This window comes from Ciona robusta, chromosome 7, assembly GCF_009617815.1.
Source record: "Ciona robusta chromosome 7, ASM961781v2".
Lineage (NCBI taxonomy): Eukaryota > Metazoa > Chordata > Ascidiacea > Phlebobranchia > Cionidae > Ciona > Ciona robusta.
Window position 1 is genome coordinate 5,453,179 of NC_143241.1, and position 21,346 is coordinate 5,474,524.

General features: G+C 34.0%; 3 protein-coding genes and 1 long non-coding RNA gene across 7 annotated transcripts; all 4 read left to right on the forward strand.

The window, feature by feature from the left end:
* The first annotated feature begins 350 nt into the window (after window positions 1-350).
* LOC149734122 (uncharacterized) lies at window positions 351-1,774 on the forward strand. 4 transcript variants are annotated; one of them, XR_016385327.1, is made up of 2 exons: window positions 351-402; window positions 1,001-1,774. It is a non-coding gene; the product is annotated as an uncharacterized LOC149734122 (long non-coding RNA). The 4 variants fall into 4 exon arrangements; XR_016385326.1 differs by having other exon boundaries at window positions 356-493; XR_016385324.1 differs by lacking the exon at window positions 351-402 and adding an exon at window positions 500-651.
* A 680-nt stretch (window positions 1,775-2,454) lies between these two features.
* Window positions 2,455-5,653, forward strand: LOC149734123 (large subunit GTPase 1 homolog). The gene is made up of 5 exons (XM_089881167.1): window positions 2,455-2,756; window positions 3,091-3,257; window positions 3,731-3,864; window positions 4,137-4,342; window positions 4,663-5,653. The coding sequence occupies exons 1-5, from the start codon at window positions 2,510-2,512 to the stop codon at window positions 5,529-5,531; spliced, it is 1,623 nt and encodes a 540-aa protein (XP_089737293.1). The 5' UTR covers window positions 2,455-2,509; the 3' UTR covers window positions 5,532-5,653.
* Window positions 5,654-6,173: 520 nt separating this feature from the next.
* On the forward strand, window positions 6,174-15,571 carry LOC149734124 (transmembrane 9 superfamily member 1-like). The gene is made up of 10 exons (XM_089881166.1): window positions 6,174-6,732; window positions 7,083-7,231; window positions 7,623-7,754; window positions 8,085-8,224; window positions 9,454-9,639; window positions 10,784-10,893; window positions 12,189-12,352; window positions 12,875-13,036; window positions 14,005-14,058; window positions 14,411-15,571. Exons 1-10 carry the CDS (start codon window positions 6,256-6,258, stop codon window positions 14,586-14,588), a joined length of 1,752 nt encoding a protein of 583 aa, XP_089737292.1. The 5' UTR covers window positions 6,174-6,255; the 3' UTR covers window positions 14,589-15,571.
* Window positions 15,572-16,445: 874 nt separating this feature from the next.
* On the forward strand, window positions 16,446-20,491 carry LOC149734125 (charged multivesicular body protein 4b-like). Its single transcript, XM_089881173.1, has 5 exons — window positions 16,446-16,703; window positions 17,125-17,302; window positions 17,933-18,044; window positions 18,934-19,057; window positions 20,146-20,491. The coding sequence occupies exons 1-5, from the start codon at window positions 16,526-16,528 to the stop codon at window positions 20,205-20,207; spliced, it is 654 nt and encodes a 217-aa protein (XP_089737299.1). The 5' UTR covers window positions 16,446-16,525; the 3' UTR covers window positions 20,208-20,491.
* The last annotated feature ends 855 nt before the right edge of the window (window positions 20,492-21,346 follow it).

The following is a 21,346-nucleotide window of genomic DNA, read 5'->3' on the forward strand; positions in this document are numbered from 1 at the left end:
CACAGGAAAAGTTTCTTATACATGTCTTTTCTTAATACACATTAATCAAAAGCCAAGCTTATATTAATCTATATTATTTCTATACTACACCTTGTTGTCGAATTGTCTGATTTTCTATAAAGTCTCTCGAAATTTTTCGCTTTACTTCAGAAATCTATCATTCAAATGTAAGCCTTTTCCGTCAAACGATAGTTCAGTTTACAACCGTGGGAAGCTATCTAAAATACATTTTGTTATGAAATTGATTTAAATTGCATTACACTGGGTAATAATTCGACCATTACCTTCAACTACGTCATCACACGTTTGGCGAAAACACTGATTAAAAAACGTGATATTTAATGTAAACATTTTCTGGTAGGCTCTTTATTTCGTACCCCTGAGGCATCCGTAGTCCGTACTGTGAGTCAATAGATATCTTATAATATTTTCGCTGTTAATATTAGGGGAAGTCCCAACTTGCTCATACCCCTGGAGCATAACGTAAAATAAGGTAGTATAGCACTTTTTAAGACTACCTACCCCTGGAGCATAACGTAATATAAAGTGGTATAGCCCTTTTAAGACTACCTACCCCTGGAGCATAACGTAATATAAAGTGGTATAGCACTTTTTACGACTGCCTACCCCTGGAGCATAACGTAAAATAAGGTAGTATAGCCCTTTTAAGACTACCTACGAACCTACCCCTGGAGCATAACGTAATATAAAGTGGTATAGCACTTTTTAAGACTACCTACCCCTGGAGCATAACGTAAAATAAAGTGGTATAGCACTTTTTAAGACTACCTACCCCTGGAGCATAACGTCAAATAAGATAGCATAGCACTTTGTAAGACTTCCTTGTCTACCTACCCCTGAATCATGTTTTAGTCGAATACAACTAATAACTCTTTTTATTGCATTCAAGTATTTAAAGTGGAAACAACAACAAAATTTGTTTATTTTAAGAAGAAACAAACATGCCGTAAATTAAAGTTTTATTTTTTGTTTTAAACAGATCTAAAGAAATGTTTGGTGCGATGAAAATATCCTATATGTGGTTAAATTTTTTACCAAGCTGGAGTGCCAACATGGTCAGATTTGGGCAAAGGAAGCAACTCAGCATGAATGTTGACCACATATACCATGAATATAATATGAAACTTGTATTCATTTAACATTATATGCAGTTCAACAATGAGAAAAGTCAGAAAAGGACAAAGATTCTCAAACCGTACGTTCTGTTTCTTTAAGTTTTGAAGTTCAATTTCCTGCTTTAACAGATCCCCATGTTGGTCAGGTAATCTAAATTAAATTTTTGTTTCTTATACTTTCGTTTATTCAATAATGAACATTTGAGGATGTAGGTTGTTTTGTAGCTTTTTAATGACTTCTGTTGCAAACCAATCGAAGGTTCTTTCGGACAACTAAGGACATCCGTAACCACCATTTCAACACTGCTACAAAACAAAAGCTATCGAAAATAGATCAAGTTAATGTCCAATTAAGTAATTCTGAAAGCCTCAACATTTATTTCCGCCCGTACATTGTACATCAAACTGAAGAAACTGATGACATTCGTTAATATGATTCCAAACAAACATTATTGTTTAATGTATCGATCTGTTAAAATACGCAATCAGAAAACAATCATTATCATTTTTGTTAAGAAACTGTTTTCGTCTGTAAATAGAAGTAAAGATAAATATGTAATTTCTGTGAATATATACTGTGTTCTCTTTCCACACTACTTTTTAGAAATAAATATTGTAAATCAAAAGCCTAAACAATGCCGGATTCTTTTACATTATGCTCCAGGGGTAGGTAGTCTTACAAAGTGCCATACCGCTTTATATTACGTTATGCTCCAGGGGTAGGTAGTCGTAAAAAGTGCTATACCGCTTTATTTTACGTTATGCTCCAGGGGTAGGCAGTCGTAAAAAGTGCTATACCGCTTTATATTACGTTATGCTCCAGGGGTAGGTAGTCTTAAAAGGGCTATACCACTTTATATTACGTTATGCTCCAGGGGTAGGTAGTCTTAAAAGGGCTATACTACCTTATTTTACGTTATGCTCCAGGGGTAGGCAGTCGTAAAAAGTGCTATACCACTTTATTTTACGTTATGCTCCAGGGGTAGGTAGTCTTAAAAGGGCTATACTACCTTATTTTACGTTATGCTCCAGGGGTAGGCAGTCGTAAAAAGTGCTATACCACTTTATTTTACGTTATGCTCCAGGGGTAGGTAGTCTTAAAAGGGCTATACTACCTTATTTTACGTTATGCTCCAGGGGTAGGCAGTCGTAAAAAGTGCTATACCACTTTATATTACGTTATGCTCCAGGGGTATGAGCAAGTTGGGACTTCCCCTAATATTAACAGCAAAAATATTATAAGATATCTATTGACTCACAGTAGTACAAGTACAGTACGGATGCCTCAGGGGTACGAAATAAAGAGCCTACCACATTTTCTATTTAACGTCACAGATAAATGATTGTATTTCCTCTATTTCCTGTACTTGGACATGGGGAGAAAAAACGCGAGAGCGCCAGGGCTTGGACAAAGCTTAATTAAAAACAGATTTGGTAAAACTCAGACTGGACATCGACATGCAGCCGAATTATCCGCAGAACACGACGCGGCGCAACTCAATCTTCAATCAGTTACCGAACTCAGTTCTTTGGACGATTTTCTCGCCACAGCAGAACTTGCTGGGACCGAATTCACAGCTGAAAGACTAAACATTCATTTTGTAAATAATGACACAAAAGGTTAGTTCCATCTTCTATACATAATATTTCCTGTATAGTTCTGTTAAAACAGTGTGAAATCTAAAATCTTACATGCTATATAAAAGGTTAAAACTGTTTGTGTTACAATTGTGTAAGTGCCAAAGTTTGGGTTTAGAAGCTATAAGTATTTATTGGGGTTCGGATTTTTCACCAGCACTGTATCGTGCTTTATCTGTAAATGGTTTTCTGTGAAAGTATGCCAGCCTGCACAATATAGAAGATCGTGCGCATGCAAGAAGGTCCTGCCAAGCTCTGCACACTAAAAAACATGTTTAAAAAACTGAAAAGCTTAAAAATTCTAATTTGACCACAGGAATCCTATCCAATGACCAACAAGAGAGGATTGAAGCTGCTCAACTTGAATACCAACATCTACTTGGTATTCCACGACGACCCCCATGGACCAAACAAACTACAAAGGAAGAACTTGAGAAATTGGAAACGGAATCTTTCTTGGCTTGGAGAAAAAAACTGACTGTTGTAAGTTCTGCAAAAGTTTGACCAAAATCCAAGCATTTTAATGTTTTATTGTCTGGTCTTGCTGTAACAGGTAATAGGAAAGTTAAACCGTGACCAGTGCATAATGTGGGAGTGTGGTAATTACCTTTTTAGCTTACATAATAAGTGGGCCTAGTTGTTATTTGCAACTATGAGTTTGCCTAACCTGGATTATCAAAACTTAGGCGCTTATGTTTACCACAATATGAGAATTTTCATGCTTTATTGTCTGGCATTGCTACTAAAGTTGGCAAGCCTACCACTAGCCCAAAAGACACTTATACCAAGTGGTTTGTCCAATTTGTCAGATGACATAAATGCGTGGTTTTTATGTTGTCACTTCACTTGTAAGCACAAGGTGTATGAAGCAGGACATTTATGTTAATGATGAAATTTATGTTATAACAAAGGATAAACAAGTTACCGTCAATAAATTATTCTTCTATTAATTTCAGATTCAAGATAATGATGACCTGATCATCACTCCTTATGAGAAGAACTTAGATTTCTGGAGGCAACTGTGGAGAGTCATTGAAAGAAGTGATGTCATCGTGCAAATTGTGGATGCAAGAGACCCACTTTTGTTTCGGTATATATAAACACATAAAAAAGTATATAAACTAGTGTTTTTTTTTGTTTTTTTTGTATATATGTATGAATGGGAGGTTTTGGCATGTCAAGCAAACAAAGAATATATATAGGTTATAGTTGTATCATAAATATTTCTCCATGCTGGGTTTGGTAATTTGTTTTTTCTAGGTTTATAAGAAATATAAAGTAACTTTAAGCCTTGAAAATTGATATCTTTAATTTTTAGTTTATTTTTTACATATTTCCGCTATTAAGACATTTTTGTTTCAGATGCTTGGACCTGGAGACTTATGTGACAGAAAGCAATGAATCGAAACAGAACATATTGCTTGTCAACAAGGCTGATTTACTTTCATCAAAGCAACGAAGTGAATGGAGAAGTCACTTTGAACAATTAGGAGTGAATGTGGTTTTCTGGTCAGCAGTTTTGGAAAATGAAAAACTTGACGAGAATTTTGATCATTCACAGTTAGAAGGTTGGTGATGTCATTTAGATTTAATATTTATTATTTATATTATCATCAATACATTTGTGCCCATAGGCGCCAATTTAAAGTGCAAGGTATAGACATGAATAGTTAAATGTTTTTTTTTTTCTTTAAAACAAAATTAGTTTACTGATAGGTGCATCGTCAAAATCCGCGTCTTGCCACTTCGGGTTATGCTATTCATTTATATACTGTGCTTAAATTAATATCATGAGATACTGTCATGTAAAATGTGTTGTTTTTAATATTGTTTGTAAAATGAATTCTTTTTAATTTTGTTTGTAAAATGTATTCTTTTTAATCCACAGCTCTTGACGTTGACGACCTATTCACTCGTGAACAGTTGATTGATTTCTTAAAAAGTTTAATTGATAAACCCAACAAAGTTGTGGGCATGGTGGGTTACCCTAATGTTGGAAAAAGCTCAACTGTTAACACACTAATGGGGGTAAAAAAGGCAGCTGTATCTGCAACACCTGGAAGAACAAAACATTTTCAAACTTTACATATCGACAGTGAGTTATGTCTGTGCGATTGTCCTGGTCTTGTTTTCCCAAGTTTTGTCTCTAACAAAGCAGAAATGGTACTCAGTGGCATTCTACCTATCGACCAGATGCGAGACCACGTTGCGCCTGTAAATTTACTCGGTCATCGAATTCCTCGTAGAGTTATAGAAGTGACGTATGGTTTTAACATCTCAAAACCTAAAGAAGGAGAAAATCCTGACCGTGTCCCAACTGCTGCGGAAATTCTCAGCGCGCATGCTTTATCACGCGGTTTCATGACAACGCACGGACAACCAGACAATTCCCGTTCTGCGAGGGTTATTTTAAAAGATTATGTTAACGGAAAATTACTGTGTTCTGTTCCACCCCCTGGAGTGAGTGGCGAAGAATATAAAGCTTGGACCATTTCCAAAGTTGAAAAAGTAGTGAATTGTATGCCCGATGTAGTAAATGACGACATGGCAACTGTAGTTGCCAGAATTCAACGTCTGAACAAGAAAGATGTTGGACCAACAATTAGCAAAGTTGAATCGGATTTTTTTGCACCAAAAGAAGTACGCGTGTTTACAAAAGGTGCTAAACAAGACTTGGCAAGTGGAAAAGGTTCAAAAAAGCACCACAACAACAAGAAAAAAGAGAAAACACGTCGCATTAGAGCAACTGAATATTAGTTTAGTGCAATCATGTGGCTTTGTAAATCTTGTACAGAAATTGGGTCTAGTTTTATTTGGCGCAAATATAAATTCAAAACCTTGAATTTTTATCGCCAATAAAAGATTAAGGTTCCGACATATATTTACTAGTTTAAGTTATTACAGAAGAGTGTGCATAACAAGCTTTTGAATAAAACTGGGGAGTAAATGTTTTAAAACGTAAATCATCTGTTTCATGACGTAGAGGTCACGGTTAGGTGATTTTGCGTTGAAGATTTTGACAAAGTGAGAAAACAATAAAAGTTCCAAAGTTGTATTTGAAAGCCACACGTGAGTATCAATTATAGTTGGGCAACAGTGCAGTCTAAATTGTTGTTATGCCCATTGTTTTCAATCCAATTGCACCTTGCTTTGCGTATGAATAAGAATGTATAGCCTACTGTTTTTGTAATGTGTGTTCGCAGCGGCCAGCGTCTCGGGTAATTGCGTTTCCGCCGTTTCGTATGTTGCACATATTAACATATAATGTATGGTATGTCTGAAAGTTATTAAAGGAAAGGAAGATACATACTATGCTAATATTACTAATAATATTACCTTTACGGAAGCTTTTATAGCTTCGAGCTTCTGTGAAATTCACGGATTGCTAATTGCAATGCTAAATTTTCCGTATTGCATTTATAGGAAATAGAACATTGTTTATGAAGAAATTGTGCAAGAACTGCTGGACTAAATTGTTAAAATGAAAGTTTTGATCATAATAGTATCTCTTGTTCTTGTTTGCAATGGATTACACACCTACAAAGACGGAGATAAAGTGGATATATTCGTAAACAAAGTCGGCCCATACTTCAACCCTCATGAAACATATCATTATTACTCCCTACCCGTATGCCGGCCAGACCCCATACAACATAAATCTCTCACCCTTGGCGAGGTGCTGGATGGTGACAGAATGGCTTATTCCATGTATGAAGTGCAGTTTAAAAAATCGGAAAAAAATAAACACCTTTGTGATGTCATTTACGAAGAAAAAGAGCTGACATCAATGAAAGAAGCGGTGGAAGAGCTGTATTACTTCGAGATGGTGGCGGATGAGCTGCCAATGAGGAGTTTTGTTGGTCGGTTTGAAGAGAGTAGCTTCCTGGCTGTCCCTCACATTCATAAGCTGTATTTGTACAACCATATCAAGTTTATATTCACCTACAATGGGGATAAGGTAAGCCAAGTTTGGCGTAGTGGTACACTGTTTAGCGCACTATTCTCTAGCGCACAGTTGTGGGTTTGAAGCTCGATGTAGCTACCATTGAAATTTAAAGCTTTGAGGGTAAAACTGGTCTATATGTGTGCTTGCAGCTTGCTTTTTAATATACCTACCCAACAATGGTTCTTTAGTAGGCTCCTTACTTTGTTTACTTGTTTGAGGCTAGTATGAGCTATGTCTAGTCTGCATCCCAGGGAACCTTGCGACTGCCTTGTAGGGCTTTAGAATAAAACAATAAAGCTGAAACTTTATGAAAAAAACAACCATTTATCAGCCAATTAATAATTTCAGCATTTTTTACACAGATAATCAGTGCCAATGTTACCACTGCTGAATACGAACCAATGTCGCTTGAGGTGGATCCCCCACTTAAAATAGATTTCCAATACAGTGTTGAATGGAAAGAGTCGGCCGTGGACCCAGCAAAACGTAGCACCTTGCTCAAAGATTACAGGTTGCTTGTCCAGTTTTCTAAATGTAGTATAGTAGTAGATTGTATTGAAAAATGAACATTTTTTGATAATTTCTTTTTTAATAGATAAGTCATTGCAAAACTGCTTCAGGTTTAATGTTTTTGCAGACTTTTAGTGCTAAATATTATTTTTAACCTGGCTTATTTTCCTTTATGTTGAAAAATCGTTTTGTTTGCATAAGCTTATCTGCATTGCTTTGACATTGTTTTTTTTTTTTATATATTTCATTGTAAAAAACACGATTTACAAATTAATAGTGCTATGTTTAAGTTATTAGGATCCTGTTTTTTGCCTGTTATTGTTTTATTATTTCTGGGTAAAAATGATACGTAAAAATCAATATTGTTTGGTCAAGCTAGTACTTTATTTCAGCTTCTTCCCACGAACATTGGAAATACATTGGTTGTCCATCATAAACTCAGTCATTCTTGTTTCACTTCTCATGGCGTTTGTTGTCGTTATCCTTACAAGAGTTCTCAGGAGTGACTTTTCAAGATATAACAAGTATGTGTCATGTGCACTGTGGATTTAAATTGAATTGTGTTCATTATATATATTTTTTCGGATGTTTCAAACTTCTTTAAATAAAGGAAAAGTTGGGATAGTTAGACCCTTATTTCTGTCAATTCGTGTAAAATAGATCCAACTTATTGGTTAATGGATCTAACTATAATATAGTATAATATATTATATATCTTCTGTTTCAAACATAGTTTAGGCCTGTTCTATATTCACATTGTCAAAATAAAAACAAAAACTCCCAACAAAAATTTCGAGAGAAAAAAAGTAAAAAAAAAAAACTGTTTCAAACCAAAAAATATTTGTCGCATCCAGAGTTGATGAGGAAGAAGACTTTGGAGATGATGATAATGGATGGAAGATTATTCATGCTGATGTTTTCAGATTCCCCAAACTAAAGTCATTATTCTGCTCAATTATTGGAGTTGGCTCGCAACTGCTAGCGATTGGGGGAGGTTGGATTACTTTATGTATTTCAGCAAACATTAAATGATACATGCTGAATATGTAAATGAACTAAAATTCGTTGCAGCACCATCGGTTTCTGGGTATTAGGCACTCTGGTCTAAATCAGTCCCATTGCATGCCACGCTGTAGGATCTCACCCACAAAGAATAGATAGATATATATATAGGTATAATAATACAGGGTGTCCAGAAAGTCACTATTCACTTATTTATTAACAGACATGTTTCAGTATAGAATCCAAGGGTTAAATATGAATGACAATTATAAATGATGCTGAAAGTGACCCCTGTTAGCATCAATACAAGCTTGGACCTTTTTTATTTTGTTTGTAAACACCTCAATCAGTGAATATAGAACAAATTAATGAAATTATTAGAACAGTGTACAGGAACTTTCGGAACACCCTGTGTATCTGTTCTATTTTGTGGGTGAGGTCCTACAGTGTGGCATGCCATGCCAGAGATATAATAGGCCAGAGTTTGCCCATTACCCAGACACTAATGACACTACAACAGTACAACTCATTTCAATTGTGACCACTGGTTTTATTTTGCTTGTTGCAATAGTTTCACAGACATATTTAACGTGTGCTGAAATTTAAACAATATTTTGTACCATTGACTCTGTTCCAACTGCAACGCAAGAAATTATAAACAATAGGGAGATATCAAATAAACATTACAATTATATCTACTGTTTAAACAATGCAAAGCTTGTCCAAACATTGTATGTTAATCATTCATTTTAAATCTGTTAACATATTTTTACAAGTTACTGATTCAGCAGCCCACTTACGCATTAAAACTCTGTCTTAGATCTAACATTAAAATGTAAAACCAAAGAGGTTTAAATTTTATTTAAAAAAAATTAAAATCGTGGTTACATTGTTGAATTTCTGTTACACTTATATTTGTCAAACATGGAGAACCTCTTTGATTAATGTGGCGAATGCAATGTATTTTGGCTCTGTTTAGTTATTTAGGCATTTAACAGCAGAGTAAAAGCTGTATTAGGCATAAACTGTGTTGCTAATACATATAATGGCCTGTTTCAAAAAATTGGGTAGTATGCACCCCTAAAAAATTTCTAAATTCAAAATTTGCTACATGCTTTTGTAATAGTCAACAATCTTTGCATAGATTCTTTCAAATAAGAAATAATCACACTTAATTAAAACATACACTATTTTTAATTCAACCCATATTACCCCTTACAGGAATAATCATCATGGCTTTGCTTGGGATGTTTAAAGCTCATGGCCATGGCTCTATAAACACAGCTGCGATATTATTGTATGCTCTTACTTCCTGTATTGCTGGTTATGTGTCCAGTTCTTACTACAGGAAGTTCCAAGGTGGAAACTGGGTTGCAAATATTATTCTTACATCGTCACTTTTTACTGGTAAGTTAATATGACTTTTTTTTAGGAATACGTTATGTATATATAGATTTTAACAATTGTATATAGAGGGGTAGCGGAAGACGGGACATCTTTAGCACGTACTATCCAAATTTCTTGATCATGTTTAAAAAAAAAACAACAGTCTGTGGAAGTCGTGAGGATAAGGTTTTATAACTCTTTGAATGTTTTTTGTTTACTACTAAATGGGACAAAAAAATACATCGAAAATATGTCCAATCTTCCCCCACCCTACTATGCATTTTGTGAAAAAATTTGAACTTTTTTACAATGTAAAGTTAGCCTATACTGCCACTGCCCACAAGCCAGGCATATTGTGTTTCAAAACGTTTGTTTAGTAAACTTTTTGCAGAAAGAGCTAAAATACAAATAAAGTAATATATGATTATATATATAGGGATAGGATATGTTCTATGTATATGTTTTAACATGTTATCATGTTTAACAGGTATTATAAAAAACCGTGTAAAATAAATCTGTACAAAGTAATGTTTTAGTTTTGTGCTAAATATTCAATTCTAATTAAAAAAAAACACCATTTAAAACATAATAATTTATTCTTTACTTAATTTAACTGTTAAAAGACAACCCAAGAGACCTATATTGCGTTCCGGCTTTTCATGTACATCAGAATACAATTTATTTTGTTTAGATTCTAATTCCAATTTTTTTCAATCTTTAATCCCTATACACAACGCAATGAATTAGGTACAATACATAGAAAACAACTATTCCAATTGTTTAAGTAATTAAGCCGAACAATTATTGATTCTATCCTACACTGTAGCATAGTTTGTAAGCGCGCCTGCTTTTAACCCAGAGGTTACAGGTTTAAGGCTCTTGCTACCATTGTGAGTGTATGTGTTATTGGGCAAGACACTTGACGCCTTGATGGCAATTGCTTTAACTCAGTGGTCACTAATGGGTCGTCCAAATTATCAGCCACACATAAATAAAAATAAAAAATCTCAAAAAATAATCACTTACAAAGTAACGTACTTGGTAACTCGTAAGCCGACAATAGGTGTATAAAAGGAAAAACCTGTGTTTAATGACTTTCGTTTTGGGACCATCCGAGGATAAAGCAAGTTACATACATTCATTCATCAAACAAATCTTATTCCAGCTCCATGTTTCATTGTCTGGAGTGTGGTGAACTCAGTCCATTGGTGGTATGGCTCTACACAAGCTCTTCCATTCACTACAGTGCTACTACTTGGTTTTATATGGGTGCTGGTGAGTGACATGCATTTTTGACAGTTTTCTAATCATAAAATTATTTTTTTGGGGAATTATTTTTTGTTGGGTAAATATAAATTTTTAAGAAAATGGAATGAAACCATGGACATTTATCCCAACTTATATAACAAAAAATCTCCCTCCATATATATATAATTGGGCACGTAATTGGTCATATAGATCCATTTTTGTTAACCGGTTGGTCTTCTTGTCTTTTCCACATCTCTCATTTCCTATAATTACATTTTTTTAATCTCTTGATTGAAATCAAATCATTATATATTTTTAAAATTTTAAAACAAATTTTCACATTTAAAACCGCATAATAAGTGACTAATTGACGATTACTTTCCTTTTTAATCAAAAGCGCTTAATTCAAATGTCTATATATTTCGTGTGCAAGAGTTTCTGGGTCGTTCTATAGGCTTATCTCGAATAATAATTGCGCATCACGTGAGTCGTGAAACGTAACTGCAAGGTCTGGAGCCAGACCAAACGCCGCTGCTGTTACGTATGTAGACGCTGCAATTATCCCGCTGTTCTTTCGTTTGTGTCGTAAAATTGTTGTGTATATAAGCGTGTGGTGGTCTGTAGTAGAGAGCAGGATACGAGAATGAATAAATGAATGAATAGAGAACGGGAGAGGAGTAGATGGAATAAATGAGATTCGAGAGTGAAGTGAACTAAATACGTTGAGTGCTGCCTAAGTTACGTGTTGTTGGGAATAAGAGAAACAGGCACAACGTTTTAGCTACGGTGAATTAATGGGACCAGCTTCAAGACCATTTCGTTAGTTGTTTCCAACTAAGAATCCATCCGTCACGCGTAAAAACGTGACAACATGTTACATATTTCATTTAATTTAAGTTGCGTTTAAAAACAGTTTATTATTGACCTGCAAATATTATTTGCCCCAAAGCAATGGAAATAAAAAACAGTACAAAGTTTAGAATAAAATTTAGTATAATCATAGAAATCCTAAAATCTTTTCTAGACATCAATGTATGATAAATTTTGTTTCTTTCTGACTAAAAATTTTTTTTTTTAGTTTATCACTTGGATAAAAAATCGAAAGTTTTTGTTTTCAGTTTTTTATTACCCCACTTAACTATATATGCTTATGATAAACCTATTCCTCAATCTTTATTGTTTAATAGTTAAATACATCACACTTATTCTGCAAATATCTCTCTACACCCCCACAATTTGTTAATACATTATATAAGAAAAAAAATTCAAGTTTATGAGTTTTGTTTTTTACCCTGTTAAAAATCGAAATTAATATTTTCCAGATTGGTCTCCCACTTACTGTGATTGGTGGCATCATGGGTAAAAACACTTCTGGAGATTTTGACGCACCTTGTCGTACAAAAAACATCGCCAGAGAAATCCCACCACAACCATGGTACAGGAACACACTTTGTCACATGATATTTGGCGGCTTCCTACCTTTCAGGTTTGTAACTTGCTTCTATATTGAAAATGTCTGTTGATTAGAAGTCTCCATTCGAGTCTGGGCGCTGATACTTTCATTGTGGGCGTTTGTGTCCTTGGGTTAAACTCCTATCGGCGATTGCTTCAACCCAGCTGTTCTTTATACGTTGTCTCAACTTATCTATTCTCTCAGCCATACATTGAAAAGTTCCTAAAAATAATTTTCCATAAAGTTACATATGCAGTTACATACCTAGTAAGTGGGCAAAGGGTGTGTGAAACAGATCACCCAGTTTATATTAAAAAAAAACATGTAAGGATAAATAAGATCTTTTAACGACGTATCTCATATGAAAAACATAGTGCATTTCCGACATTTTATTCTCTGATAAAGCACCGTCGAATGGCAGACTAAACGTCGCAAATACACTACGATTTTTATACCAGATGAGCCATTAAAAGATTATTTACATTATGCCTGGTAGCAGAATTAACAATACAACAGTGTTATATTCATTCATTCAACGTTAATTACACTTTACAGTGCGGTGTCAGTGGAGCTATATTATGTGTTTGCGACTGTGTGGGGTCGTGAGGTGTATACACTGTATGGAATCCTCATGGTTGTTTTCTTTATTGAGTTATCAGTATCCGCATGTGTTGCTGTGGCTCTCACATACTTCCACCTAAGCAGTGAAGATTACAGGTATTTTATGTGACATTTTTGTACACGGTGTTTGGATAAAAGCTACTGTGTTCTAATAAAAAAAAATGTATTTACTGATTAAGACATTTAGAAACAATATAAGGTTTAAAAAAAATTGCGTTTTTAAAACTACATGGTACTCTAATAATAGAGTAGCCCTACTTAAGGGAGTTCGTAAAGTCACTGTGTAAAGCCTTATAATTTTTTTAACCTATTCCAAGAGAGCAGCTGATTAAGGTGTTTAGAAACAAAATAAAAAAGGCTCCAAGCCCGTATTGATGCTAACGGGGGTCACTTTCAAAATTATTTATAATTGTCATTCATATTTACCTCCTGGATTCTATAATGAAACATGTTTACACATTAACTTTCTGAACATTTTGTATCAACATAAAGCACGTATTATTCAACGTAACCGCATGAAAATAGAGTATGTGTATGAATATAACAATATCCATATACCATATAACACACAGTCATCAAACATAGGAAACCTCATTATTTACTTGGGTAAATGCTAATTTCTTGGATTTTTTTGCACTATCTTTAATTTTGCTCTGGTCGTGTGTATCAACACTTATCAGCAAGATAAATGCTTGTTTGCCTTTAAAAAACTATCATGTACCTCTAACATTACATCTTCAAACATAGGAAACCTCATTGATTTATGTGATAAATAAAATACATTCTAATTTTGCTCTGGTTATGTGTATAAACACTTAAAAGCATAAACATTTTTAAAACTACCATCTACCCCTACCACCTATAGTCGTTAAACATATGAAACCTCATTAATTAATGGGGTAAATGCATTTTAACTTTGCTCTGGTTATGTGTAACACTTATCAGTATAAATGTTTGTTTACCTTTAAAAACTACGATGTACCTTTAACACTATGCCTATGCTTACTGTAAATGTATCATGATTAATTATCGGAGTGTAAATTACCTATATTTCCAACACACAGATGGTGGTGGAGATCCGTATTCAGTGCTGGATCCACTGGAATATTCGTATTTTTGTAAGTATTTCAATGAATGACATTTATTTATTTTTGCGTAGCCTGGCAATGACACTTTTTAAAACATAGTTGTCTTATGTTATGTCATACACTTCTGCCCGCTTAAAAGAGTTAGTGACCACTGGTTGGACCAATAAATAAGTGTAGCTCTTCTGTATAGAATAAATTCTTGTGCCTTTTATTTGTGTGCGATTGATTTTTGCTTTTTTGAATGACCAACAATTCGAAACAAGATCTTCATATAGGCAATGAAAGTGGCATGAGTTATAGTTTTTGCGTAGGGTAACTTTAAAGACGTCCTAAAATGAGATAAAATTGCCTTCATGCTAATTTATGCTATTCTTGTTTCCAGTTATGCGATATTTTTCTATGTTCGACGTTCAAATATGTCAGGCATCGTGCAAAGTGTGGAGTTCTTTGGATACTCTCTCCTAACTTGCTTTGCCTTCTTCCTTTCTTTGGGGACTGTCTCTTTTTTTGCTTCTCTCAAATTCATTCGATACATATATGTAAACCTGAAGATGGACTAAGGCAGCTATTTTACTATGGTGAATATTTAGACAGTGCTCCTATAAAGAGAAGTCACTTGGATGTCTTCTGTGAAAACTAACAGTCTGACAACACACAAAAGCTGTTGTAAAATATACAATCCACTAGTACATTTTTATTTCTCTAATAGTAATACCATTTTTAAATTTGCGCTTTTTTTGTAATGCAGCCATGGAATTGTACAATAACCTGTTACCAGGACTTTTGCATTTTCTTTCTTGCTTCCTATACCATTTTCTGCTTTTAGATAATTATATATTGAAAGAAAAATACTTTTTCATATTCTGTGAGCATTTCAGAGGCATTGAAATTTGAATTTAATTGATAAAAAATAACAATATTTAACATATTGGTGTTTGTATATATGCCTCTGGAAACTTACAGTCTTATACATTATTTTTTGATTTTGTATTGCAATTCGTAACTTAATCTGTGTATATGTACACGTTTAAATTATAATTGTAAAAAGGTTTGATTTATCCTTTGCCAAGTTAAAAAACACATAATCTGATTTAACCAATTTTAATAATTTTTTGAAATGACCAAATTATTGAATCTTGAATATCTAAATATTTGCCCAAATGTCATACTAACTTACAGACCTGTGAAAATATTAAGCGCTTGCTTCTGTCTGCTTTGACAACTAGCACATTTTGACTCTATTTGTATAAGCAGACATAGCATATTTTTTGTGCTTTTAAGTTTGCCATATTGTCAGAAATTGCAGCTTCTGGCATATTCAGTAATGTTGGATAATATGTTTATTACAACTGCATTGCTTTACACAATTAGCACAACAAATATCAAGCATAAGTTATATATATATATATTTCTAAATGTACTTATATAACTCTATTTGCTTTGTAAAAGGTTTTTTTCGTATCGTGGTGTACTGTGTATGGATTTTATTTACATGGCACAAAATTGGTGACTGCATCGCTTACTAAACAAAATATCCAGCACATGTTATTCTGAGTGGTTTTTGTGTCCACATTTAACAGTATTGTTGCATAGTGGTTAGTGTATTAACCCCTAGAATAGAAGATATAGGTGCAAGGCTTATTTAGAAACTGCCACTGTTTAGAGAGTATGTGTACAGTTGAAAGAACTCTTACATATATAAAACTTGTAACATGCATAACATACGGGTGGGCAGAATTGACGTAAGGTCTTTAAAAGGACTTAGGAGTCTTGACATATGCTTTGTTAGGGGCAAATGGTAATTATTGATTTGTGTGGTTATGTGCCTGTTACCAGATACTTTAAAACCTTTGCGTTTTGAATTAACGGAAATACTTTGAAAATAGAAGTATTTCGCATAGAACAAACAAGTCCATAGAAGGGGAAAAATTCCTATATTTATATATGTACCATGATATAATGGCGCAAAATAAAAGGTCAGCTGAAGCTGCGTCACATTTTGTTTGATCACGTGCGGCGTAATTTCCCTTTTTTCTTTTTCTGACGTCATTAATATTTTATTTTATTCGGTTCAGTGATTGCTTTGGTGAAGGCTATGAAGGCATAGGCGTTAATGAAAGAACTTCTATAGAATATTAATAGCACAGCTTTGTATTATATGTATTTGTTTGAAGAGGAAATAATTAAAACTTATGACTATTTCACCATTTGTGCTGTATATTAAACTTACTGTGGTTATTTTAATTCATTTACATGGAATTTCACTGGAAAAATAACCTTTGAGTTTTCAGTGTACTGTTTAATGTAGTAAAAATGGAATTGAAAGGCAATATTGTCTATTCATATAATTTTGACCTTACCCTAAAGCTTTACCTTTAATTAAGTGTACCAGGTTTTGTCTTTTGTATTAGTTTCCCTTAGGCAATATTTAATAGTTTACTGTTTATCTTAGGTTTACAAAGTTCCAAGGCGTAGAACTTCTCACAAAAGATTCAAAATGTTTAAAAATATGTTTGGTGGTGGGAGTAAGGGGAAGGAGAAGGTTTCATCTCAAGAAGCCATCCAAAAGTTGAGAGATACTGCAGAAATGTTACAGAAGAAATCCGAACATTTGGAAGTAAAAATAGAGAGAGAACTTAAAACCGCAAAACAACACGGAACTAAAAATAAAAAAAGTTAGTTTTTAAATAATTATAATACCAAGATTAGATATAAATAATATATATATATATTATGCATTATTTTTACATTATTATATATATACATAAGTTATCTAAAGATAAAAGATTTTTAGGCGTTAAGTTAAACTAAGGTGTAAATTTATGATGTCACTCATTTCAAAAGGGCCGACACCTCTAATGTTACACCTATATATTAATTAAATAAGCTTCATGTTTCCTGCGGGTCACTAATTGGGGCTTGGTCGGAACGCTTCAGTCAGGACATGAATATAGGACTTAACTATTGGAAGCACATCTTTTTTCAAGCGTACAAGGGTGTTAGGGTAATTGGCTAAATTTGGCCTAATTCCCAGGTTTTCAAGGATCTCACCCATACAAAATAGAATATAGGCCTAATAAGTTCTGATTTTTTCAGTGGCAATTGCTGCTCTAAAACGAAAGAAGCGATTTGAAAAACAGCTTCAAAATGTTGATGGAACGCTTTCAACTGTTGAGTTACAACTCGAGGCTGTACAAAACGCAGAATCTAACAAGCTGGTGTTGGATACTATGAAGACAGGGGCACAAGCATTGAAACAAGCCCACAATCATATGTAAGTTAATGACTGGTCCTTTAAATTTAATATGGAGTAAGTTGTTGTGTAAAATAAAGCATAATAAAATTAATTTTGTTAAAATTTATTATAGACACTTTTATGACAAATCAGAAAACATTTATTGGCAAGGGTAAAATAAAGACAGCAGTGCCCTAAAGAAATTTTGTGTTTATATTTAATTATAATTACAATCTAAATTAAAATTCACATAATGACTTTGAAATGAGAAACTTATAAAAAATCAATAACAAAGCTAAAATGGAAATGAAATCTAAAATCAACTCTTACATAAATGACAATAGATCGCCGCTGGCACATTTTTAGTGTGCAACCCAGAGGTTTTTGGTTCAAGCTGGTCGCTGCTACAATTATAGTGCGGGCATATGTCCTTGGACAAAACACTTAATGGCAAATGCTCTAACCCAGTGTTTACTAATAGACTGTCTAAATTGTCAGTGAGCTATACAGAAAACAAAATTGCATCTTAGTTACATACTCGGTAACTTAGAAGCAGGTACGAGGTGTATGGAACAGAAACCTGTGGTATAACAGCTGTTGTTTTTTGGCTGCATAAGAATAAAGCAAGCTACATTCATTTATTCATTCTAAATTATCTCAATTTTCCAGGAATGCTGATGAAGTCCATGATGTGATGGACGAAATTGATGAACAAAAAGTTATTTCTGATGAGATTACAACCGCGTTATCAGGTGGATTTGGATATCAAGACGTTGATGAGGTAACTTGTCTTTTACACACTGTTTATCAGTATTAGTACTAAATTTAAAATAGCCAAGAGGACTGATTTAGTGATGTTATGCTGCCGTTTATTAATTTTATCAGTAACCTGGCTCTTTTTGCCAAAAAATGTGTTTTAAAAAAAATTGTGGGCTATGCCTTGCACATTTTTTGTAGAAAAATTGAAAGTCAAACGGTTAACTATACCCATTATGTTAACTCCTAACAAAAAGGACTTTTACTTTATTGGGCATGCACGTATTAAGCCTGACTTCAAATGAACCAAAACAATCAACTGTATAAATCATACGGATTATACAGTATTGCAGTTACAAAAAAATGTTCTTTTAATGCTGTATTTGTACTGTTTGTGCCCCAAATTATAAAAAAAAACATTACATGCCCTACTGTATATATGTAGTTATATTTTCAAAATCTTATTTAAAAAATTATACATATAGTTGTTAGTTACATAAATTTTCCAATACAGAGCAATCTCCGGCTGAATTAGACATTCTTTCCATGCTGTAATCTTACAATTTGTGCACTTTATTAAAAGCTTAATATATAAATATAGGCAATCGCTATATATTTTCAAAATCTGAAGATTAGAAATTCATATATTTACATATAATTTTTACAGGATGACTTTATGGCTGAATTGGACATCCTTTTCATGCTGTAATATTACCGTTTGTGCATATTATTAAAAGCTTATATAAATTTTCAAAATCTTATTAAAAACCTAAATGTTAACGTATTATTTCTACAGGATGACTTTATGGCTGAATTGGGCATCCTTTTCATGCTGTAATATTCTATATAAATATATATATATATTTATATATTTTCAAAATATGAATAAAATTCATATGTTATTGTTAATACAGGATGACCTTATGGCTGAATTGGAGGAACTTGAGCAAGAAGAGTTCAACGAGAACATGCTTGATATACCGGCTGCAGAAGAACTTCCTGATGTTCCAACTCATTCCCTTCCACAGCCAGCAAAAGGTGATTTATTTCTGCTTTGTGGCTTAAATATGTATTAATCCCTACTTTAAATTAAGCTATCCCTTTTTTAACATATTTAGTAGGGTGGAGGAAGATCGAACTTGGCATAAGTTATGCTTTTTAAAAAAAAATCCCTTTTTCACCGCCACCGGTGGCGGTACCCATTAAATAATAGACCAAAAAAATGTTACAGTAATTTTCGACAGTATTCTTGATTTGTGGTAGCACCACTTATTGAAAGGCATTTTCTTTTATCAATATATTGATTATTGACTGATAGAATATCAATCCTTTTTAAAAGGTACACTGCCACAGTGCCACACTGTGCAGGGCTTGAGCTGGTTCACCTAAATTATTGATGTCAATTGTATTCAGCTAGCGAACATTTAAATCTGCATAGACTTTGGATTTTGTTAGGTTTATATGGACGAGTACAGTATATAGCACATAAGAATACGTTTTATTGTAGGTTGGGGGAAGATGGGACACATTTATCACATAGTATCCAAATATCATGATTGTGTTTTAAACAATAAACAATGGTGTATGGGAGTTGTGAGGATACGGTTATATAATTCTTTGAATGTTCTTTGTTTACTACTAAATTGGTTGAAAAAATAGAATGAATAGGTGTCCCATCTTCTTCCACTCTACAATTTTTTTTATTTTAAACAAAATCTTGGGGACATTGTTAATACAGCTACATTCATAGGTGTCAAACATAGTAAACCCTATTTTTAATGTGACGATTGCAATTTACTTTAGCTTTATTTTTCTGTATGAACACTTAACAGGGTAAAAGGTGTTTTAGTTTTAAAACTAACGAACAAAACAAATTATATCACACCATGCAGATCCCAAGTTCTGCATGGTACGGCGCTGTGGCATAGTTGGTTGTCGCGCATGCCTGTAACCGAAGGTTATTGGTTTAAGGCTCGACGAGGTGTATGAAACAGAACACCTGTGTTTAACGACTGTCTTTTTTTGGCCACGCGAAGATAAAAGTTATTCATTTATTTATTCAAGTTCGATTTCTGGGGAGGAAAGTCTACTTAACATAAAGACTAATAAAATATTTTTTCTTTCAGCAAAAGCAAAAGCAAAGGAGGACGATGACGAACTGGCAGAACTACAAATGTGGGCTTCGTAAATATGAAGAAAACGAGACAAATTCTTCTCTTTTCAATCTGCCGAACTGTGTAGAACACTTTGTATCATTAGTCACTTCTATCCTAGCTTTACCAGTGAAAAAAAACATTGTACAATTTTCGGTACCCAAATTCAGAAAGAACGGCGTTGTCCAACGCATGTACATTGTAAGGCCGTGGTGATTGTGATTTGAGAAAGTATTTGCGGCCGTTTAATCTACGTATGCACTTTATGTATATAGTTGACTTACTTCTGCGTAATAAACGCTTGGTTTGAATAAAGGAACCAGTGGTTAGATCGATATAGGCAAGCTGCTTTACCGAGAGGTAAGTTGATCTTTTTGACATGTGGCGATTAGACTAAGCTGCTAATGTAGTGAGCATTCATTTAATGAGGGCAAGGTTAAGAGCGTATTAAAGGCGTGTAGCTTTCGTTTGCATTATCTGATACAACATTGTACGATGCTGTGGCTCATAGTTGGAGCGCTTGCGTCGTAACCAGAAATAACTGGTTAATGTGACACTGACGGTTTAACCAAATTGTCAGCAGTTACAAACGCTGGGAAGGTAACGGTTTTTGACAGGATATTTGTGAACACAGGCGGACAAAGTCCGTGAATTGCCATATAGTAGGGTGGGGGAAGTTGGGACACCTTTCACACATAATAACCAAATATTCTGATCGTGTTTTAAACAATTAACAACGATCTATGGGAGCCGTGAGAATAAAGTTTTATAAAAATCGTTGAATGTTTTTCACTACCAAATTGTATAGGAGAAAATAGATTGAAAAGGTGTCCCATCTCCCCCCGCCCTACTATATCACACATTGACATTATCAAAAAGGGAAATCTAGCGCACGTAGTTTACATAGCTTCTGATAAGACTCTGTTGTAATTCTACCTTGATTTATGGGTGAGAAATTCTACCTTGGTTCTTTATGGGTGAGGTCTTACGACAAGGCACGTCAGAAGACTTGATATAGAGGTCTCGGACCATTATACCTTTTATAGTAGGATGGGGGAAGATGGGACACCCTTTCATTCTATTTTCTCGTACATTTTGGTAGTAAACAAAGAACATTCAAAGAATTATAAAACCTTGTCCATGCGACTTTTTTAGACCGTTGTTAATTGTTTAA